This window comes from Somniosus microcephalus, chromosome 25, assembly GCF_052327205.1.
Source record: "Somniosus microcephalus isolate GS21.2 chromosome 25, FLI_Smic_1.0, whole genome shotgun sequence".
Taxonomy (NCBI): Eukaryota; Metazoa; Chordata; class Chondrichthyes; order Squaliformes; family Somniosidae; genus Somniosus; species Somniosus microcephalus.
In genome coordinates, this window is record NC_141011.1 from 29,341,432 (window position 1) to 29,348,969 (window position 7,538).

Sequence of the window (7,538 nt, forward strand, 5' to 3'; positions counted from 1 at the left end):
TAAAAGCCAGCAAACAATAACTAAAAGATTAATTAAGAAAGGGAAGATAGATTATGAAAGTAAACTAGCAAAAAATATAAAAACAGATAGCAAGAGTTTCTACAGCTATATAAAAAGAAAAAGGGTGGCTAAAGTGAACGTTGGTCCCTTAGAGGATGGGACCGGGAAACTAGTGGTGGGGAACATGGAGATGGCAAAGACGCTGAACAAATATTTTGTATCAGTCTTTACAGTAGAGGACACTAAAAATATCCCAACACTGGACAAACAGGGGGCAATGGGGGGGGGGAGGAGCTAAAGATGATTAAAATCACTAAGGAGATGGTACTCAGTAAAATAATGGGACTTAAGGCGGATAAATCCCCCGGACCTGATGGCCTACATCCTAGGGTCTTGGGAGAAGTGGCGGTAGGGATTGTGGATGCATTGGTGATTATTTTCCAGAACTCCCTGGACTCAGGAAAGGTCCCGGCAGATTGGAAAACTGCTAATGTAACATCCTTATTTAAGAAGGGAAGTAGACAAAAAGCTGGAAACTATAGACCAGTTAGCCTAACATCTGTGGTTGGCAAAATGTTGGAGTCCATTATTAAGGAAACAGTAACAGAGCATTTGGATAAACATAATTTAATAGGACAGAGTCAGCATGGTTTTATGAAGAGGAAGTCATGTTTGACAAATTTGCTCGAATTCTTTAAAGATGTAACATACAGGGTGGATAAAGGGGAACCAGTGGATGTAGTGTATTTGGACTTCCAAAAGGCATTTGACAAGGTTCCACACAAAAGATTACTGATCAAGATAAAAAATCACGGGATTGGGGGTAATATACTGGCATGGGTGGAAGATTGGCTATCTAACAGAAAACAAAGAGTTGGGATAAATGGTTCATTCTCGGGCTGGCAATCAGTAACTAGTGGTGTTCCGCAGGGGTCAGTGCTGGGACCCCAACTCTTTACAATCTATATTAACGATTTGGAGGAAGGGACCGAGTGCAACATATCCAATTTTGCTAACGATACAAAGATGGGAGGGAAAGCAATGAGTGAGGAGGACATAAAAAACCTGCAAAAGGACATAGACAGGCTAAGTGAGTATGCAGAGATTTGGCAGATGCAATATAATGTTGGAAAGTGTGAGGTTATGCACTTTGGCCGAAAAAATCAAAGAGCAAGTTATTATCTAAATGGAGAGAAACTGCAAAGTGCTACAGTACAAAGGGATCTGGGGGTCCTGGTGCATGAAACACAAAAAGTTAGTATGCAGGTGCAGCAGGTGATCAGGAAGGCCAATGGAATCTTGGCTTTTATTGCAAGGGGAATGGAGTATAAAAACAGGGAAGTCTTGCTGCAGTTATACAGGGTATTGGTGAGGCCACACCTGGAATACTGCGTGCAGTTTTGGTTTCCATATTTAAGAAAAGATATACTTGCTCTCAAGGCGGTTCAGAGAAGGTTCACTCGGTTGATTCCGGAGATGAGGGGGTTGACGTATGAGGAAAGGTTGAGTAGGTTGAGACTCTACTCATTGGAGTTCAGAAGAATGAGAGGCGATCTTATCGAAACATATAAGATTGTGAGGGGGCTTGATCGGGTGGATGCAGGGAGGATGTTTCCACTGATGGGCGAGACTAGAACTAGGGGGCATAATCTTAGAATAAGGGGCTGCCCTTTCAAAACTGAGATGAGGAGAAACTTCTTCACTCAGAGGGTAGTAAATCTATGGAATTTGCTACCCCAGAGAGCTGTGGAAGCTGCAACATTAAATAAATTTAAAATGGAGATAGACAGTTTCCTAGCAGATAAGGGAATTAGGGGTTACGGGGAGAGGGCAGGTAAGTGGACGTGAGTCTAGATTCGGATCAGCCATGATCCTATTGAATGGCGGAGCAGGCCCGAGGGGCCGTATGGCCTACTCCTGCTCCTACTTCTTATGTTCTTATGTTCTTTGCATTCTATCCGCCAACCAGTTCTCTATCCAAATCAATACCTTGCCCCCAATCCCATGTGCCTTAATTTTGCACGCTAATCTCTTATGCGGGACCTTATCGAAAGCCTCCTGAAAGTCCAAATATACCACATCCACTGGTTCTCCCTTATCTATTTTACCAGTTACATCCTCAAAAAATTCCAGTAGGTCAGTCAAGCATGATTTACCTTTTGTAAATCCATGTTGACTTTGTCCGATCCCGTCACTGCTTTCCAAGTGCTCTGCTATTACATCTTTTATAATGGACTCAGCCTTACCGGTTTATAATTCCCCGCTTTTTCTCTACCACCCTTTTTGAATAGTGGGGTAACATTAGCTACCCTCCGATCCATGGGTACTGTTCCAGAGTCTATCGAGTTCTGGAAGATGACCAGCAATGCATCTACTATTTCTAGGGCCACTTCCTTAAGTACCCTAGGATGTAGATTATCAGGCCCTGGGGATTTATCGGCCTTCAGTCCCATCAATTTTCTTAACACCATTTCCCTACAAATACTGATTTCTTTCAGTTCCACCCTTTCATCAGACCCTATGTTCCCCGGCATCTCTGGGAGGTTATTTGTGTCCTCCTTTGTGAAGGCAGAACCAAAATATGTATTTAGTTGGTCTGCCATTTCTTTGTTCCCCATTATAAATTCCCCTGATTCTGACTGCAAGGGACCTACGCTTGACTTCACCAATCTTTTTCTCTTCACATATCTATAAAAGCTTTTACAGTCAGTTTTTATGTTCCCTGCAAGCGTACTCTTATATTCTATTTTCCCCTTCTTAATTAATCCCTTTGTCCTCCTTTGTTGAATCCTAAACTGCTCCCAATCCTCAGGATTATTGCTTTTTCTGGCCAATTTATATGTCCTCTCCTTGGATCTTATGCTATCCCTAATTTCCCTTGTTAGCCACGGTTGAGTCACCTTAGTATTTCTGAATTCTACCCATACAGATTCTACATCATCAGAGCTAATATCCTTCCTTACAATTGTGTTCATCCTTTCTTTAACCAGTAATGCTACCCCACCTCCCTTTCCTTTTTGCCCATCTTTCCTGAATATCGAATACCCCTGGATGTTGAGTTCCCAGCCTTGGCCATCCTTGAACCACGTTTCCGTAATCCCAACCAAATCATATTCGTTTACCTCTATTTGCGCAGCCAATTCATCCACCTTATTACGAATGCTCCTCGCATTAAGACACAAAGCCTTCAGGCTGGTTTTTTTAACGCTCTTAGATCTATTAGAATTATTATTTACTGTGGCCACGTTTGATTTAAACTGTTGATTTCTCTGACTGCCACTTTTGTTTTTCTCCTTCCTATCTTTTGCTTTTATCCTTGTTTCCCTTTCCTCTGTCTCCCTGCTCAGGTTCCCAACCCCCTGCCATTTTAGTTTAAACCCTCCCCCAGAGCACTAGCAAACACTCCCCCTAGGACATTGGTTCCAGTCCTGCCCAGGTGCAAACCATCCAATTTGAACTGGTCCCACCTCCCCCAGAACCGGTTCCAATGTCCCAGGAACTTGAATCCCTCCCCGTTGCACCATTCCTCTAGCCACGTATTCATCTGAAATATCCTTCTATTTCTACTCTGACTAGCACGTGGCACTGGTAGCAATCCTGAGATTACTACCTTTGAGGTCCTATTTTTTAATTTACCTCCTAACTCCCTATATTCCGCTTTTAGGACCTCACCCCACTTTTTACCTATATCGTTGGTGCCTATATGCACCATGACAACTTGCTGTTCACCCTCCCCTTCCAAGATGTTCTGCAGCCGCTCTGAGACATCCTTGACCCTTGCATCAGGGAGGCAACACACCATCCTGGAGCCTCGTTTGCGGCCGCAGAAACGCCTATCTATTCCCCTTACAATAGAATCCCCTATTACTATAGCTCTCCCGCTCTTTTTCCTCCCGTCCTGTGCAGCAGAGCCACCCCTGGTGCCAGGAAGTTGGCTGCTGCTGCTTTCCTCTGATAAGCCATCCCCCCCAAGTGCACTCAAAGTGGTGTTTCTGTTTGAGAGGGGGATGTCCATAGGGGACCCCTGCACTACCTGCCTGCGCCTAGTACTCTGCCTGTTGGTCACCCATTCCCTTTCTTCCTGTCCAACCTCTACCTGCGGTGTGTCCAACTCCGTAAACATGCTATTCACGACGTCCCGAGCATCGCGAACGCTCCAGTACGCATCCAATTGCAGCTCCAGTGCCGCAATGCGGTCTGTCAGTAGCTGCAACTGGATGCACTTCCTGCACATGCAGTTGTCAGGGACACAGGAAGTGTCCCTGAGTTCCCACATACCATGTATCTTCCTTACATTGCAATGAACCAGGGCACCCCTCTTCTGCCCCACTTCCTACAATTCAATTTTCTCATCATCAATGCAGGGTGCCCTTATGTGTCCAGCTGTCTTGCTTGACATGGTGAAGGCTGGTACAATCTTTTCACTCAGCCACTAGGTACTCTTCCTTGGAACTCTGAATTTTGATCTGCTAGCAAAACAAACCTTCTCAGACTGTCTCCACGGGAGGTGCTGGGCGGCCATTTTTGTTGCTGGCCGCCTGCCAGCACCTGCCCGCTTTGCCATCCCCGGCCTTCTGTGCAGCCCCCTGTGGAGTGCTGGCTGCGATCCGTGAGCCCGGTACTTCTCTTGAGTGCCGGGCTCTTTTACCGGCACTCCGATCCCTGGTGGCCCAGCTGGGCCCCGGGTCGCGCTGCACAAGGCCCCTCCCTTTTAATAAGTGGCTCTGCTGCACATAGCACCGCGATATCCACTCACAGCGCCCCACGAGGGAGGCAGGGCACTTCCAGTAGTGCCCCGCTTCCCTCTTGGGGCGCTACCAGTGAATTTCTGGGCTGGAGATGAATTTAGAGTGGGAGGGGAAAGATCCAGTTGTTGTGGTCCATGTAGGTACCAACGACATAGATAGGACAAAGAAAGAGGTTCTGCTGAGGGAGTATGAGCAGCTAGGGGCTAAATTAAAAAGCAGATCCACAAAGATAATAATCTCTGGATTACTACCTGAGCCACGTGCAAATTGACATAGGGTAAATAAGATCAGAGAGATGAACGAGTGGCTCAAAGATTGGTGTGGGAGAAATGGGTTTCAATTCCTGGGGCACTGGCACCAGTACTGGGATAAGAGGTAGCTGTTCCATCGGGACGGGCTTCATTTGAACCAGGCTGGGACTAGTGTCCTGGCGAATTGAATAATTAGGGCTATGGAGAGGGCTTTAAACTAAATAGTGGGGGGGGGAGGGATATGCTGAGCGGAAATTAAAAAAGTCAAAGAAAAATGAGAAGGCAAAAGTGCATGGTAGTGATAGGGGTAATGATAACCAGAGCGTGGCAGGAAGGGACAGAGCGTATACACATAAGAGTGCATCAGAAAGAGGGGTCAGAGTAGGGAAAAATGGAAAAAAGTCAAAATTAAATGCTCTATATCTGAATGCACGCAGCATTCGTAACAAGATAGATGAGTTGACAGCACAAATAGAAATAAATGGGTATGATCTGATAGCCATTACAGAGACGTGGTTGCAAGGTGACCAAGGCTGGGAACTGAATATTCAGGTGTATTTGTCATTTCGTAAGGATAGGCAGAAAGGAAAAGGAGGTGGTGTAGCTCCGTTAATAAGGGATGAGATCAGTGCAGTAATGAGAAATTATATCGGTCTAGAAGATCAAGACGTAGAATCAGTTTGAGTGGAGATAAGAAATAATAAGGGTACAAAGTCACTGGTGGGAGTGGTCTACAGGCCCCCAAACAGTAGCCATACTGTAGGACAGAGTATAAATCATGAAATAATAGAGACTTGTAAGAAAGGTACGGCTATAATCATGGGAGATTTTAATCTTCATTTTGATTGGACAAAGCAAATTGGCAAAGGTAGACTTGAGGAAGAGTTCTTAGAATGTATGCGGGATGGTTTCTTGGAACAATACGTTGTGGAGCCAACCAGGGAGAAGACTATTTTAGATCTGGTAATGTGCAACGAGGCTGGATTAATTAATGATCTCGAAGTGAAGGATCCTCTTGGGAAGAGTGATCATAGCATGGTAGAATTTGAAATTCTGTTTGAGGGTGAGAAAGCTAGGTCTCAAACTAGTGTCCTGAACTTAAATAAAGATAATTACAAAGGTATGAAGGCAGACTTGGTTAAAGTGGACTGGGAAAATATATTACAGGGCAAGACTGTAGAAAAGCAGTGGCAAACATTTAAGGAGATATTTCATAACTCTCAGCAAAGATATATTCCAGTGAGAAAGAAAGACTCTAAGAGAAGGATGAACCATCCGTGGCTAACTAAGGAAGTAAAGGATGGTATCAAATTCCAGAATCTATAGAATTTTGGAAGATGACCAGCAATGCATCTACTATTTCTAGGGCCACTTCCGTAAGTACCCTAGGATGTAGATTATCAGGCCCTGGGGATTTATCGGCCTTCAATCCCGTCAATTTCCCTAACACCATTTCCCTACAAATACTGATTTCATTCAGTTCCTCCCTCTCATTAGACCCTATGTTCACCAACATCTCTGGGAGGTTATTTGTGTCCTCCTTTGTGAAGACAGAACCAAAGTATGTATTTAATTGGTCTGCCATTTCTTTGTTCCCCATTATAAATTCCCCTGATTCTCACTGCAAGGGACCTACGCTTGACTTCACCAATCCTTTTCTCTTCACATATCTATAGAAGCTTTTACAGTCAGTTTTTATGTTCCCTGAAAGCTTACTCTCATACTCTATTTTCCCCCTCTTAATTAATCCCTTTGTCCTCCTTTGTTGAATCCTAAACTGCTCCCAATCCTCAGGTTTACTGCTTTTTCTGGCCAATTTATATGTCCTCTCCTTGGATCTTATGCTATCCCTAATTTCCCTTGTTAGCCACGGTTGGGTCACCTTTTTTGTTTTATTTTTTTGCCATGGTGTCGAGCTTCTGGGCATTATTCCACATTGTTGAGTAAATGCCAGTGTTGTAGGTGTACTAGAACAGCTTACGAACGGCTAATTTGTGTTTACGCGTGTGTTTTTTCTCCCCCCTTCCCCTTGTTCTGTCCCTTTTTAAACATTGTTGATCAGTAATATCTTCCAGTCTTGACAAAGAGTCCACGCACCAGAAACATTGACTTGTTTTTTCTCTCCACAGATGCTGCCTGACCTGCTGAGCAACTCCAGCATTTTCCGTTTTCAATTCAGATTTCCAGCATCTGCAGTATTTTGCTATTTGTTCATATTTTGTTTACAAGTCAAGGTTTTAAGAAGAAATTATTTTTAGTGAGCTCCTTTCATGTTGGCCCATTGTTCATCGCGCTGGTTGTGTGCAAATGTGTGGGTGGATCTCATCTTACTAGTGATGGTGCGACATGATGAAATGTTCTGAAAATGTCAGTGTTGAGGGTTGGCCAATCTGATCAAAAGGCAACATCTGTAGTCATGATTTACAGCTGTTACGAAAAAAAGAAAGAATTTGCATCTACATGCGCCTTTCATGGCCTCAGGAAATTAAGCACTTTTGAAGTGTAATCATTGTTATAATGTAAGGAAATGCAGTAGCCA

At 44.1% G+C, this 7,538-nt stretch overlaps 1 protein-coding gene across 2 annotated transcripts in view; it reads left to right on the forward strand.

The window, feature by feature from the left end:
• The window catches only part of clcnk (chloride voltage-gated channel K), a 183,229-nt gene extending 175,968 nt beyond the window's left edge, over positions 1 to 7,261 (forward strand). For both annotated transcript variants that reach the window (XM_085967004.1, XM_085967008.1), the window contains one exon: positions 7,129 to 7,261. In XM_085967004.1, the coding sequence (XP_085823130.1) occupies positions 7,129 to 7,257 (129 nt within the window). In that variant the 3' untranslated portion in view covers positions 7,258 to 7,261. The remainder of the gene's footprint in view (positions 1 to 7,128) is intronic.
• The last annotated feature ends 277 nt before the right edge of the window (positions 7,262 to 7,538 follow it).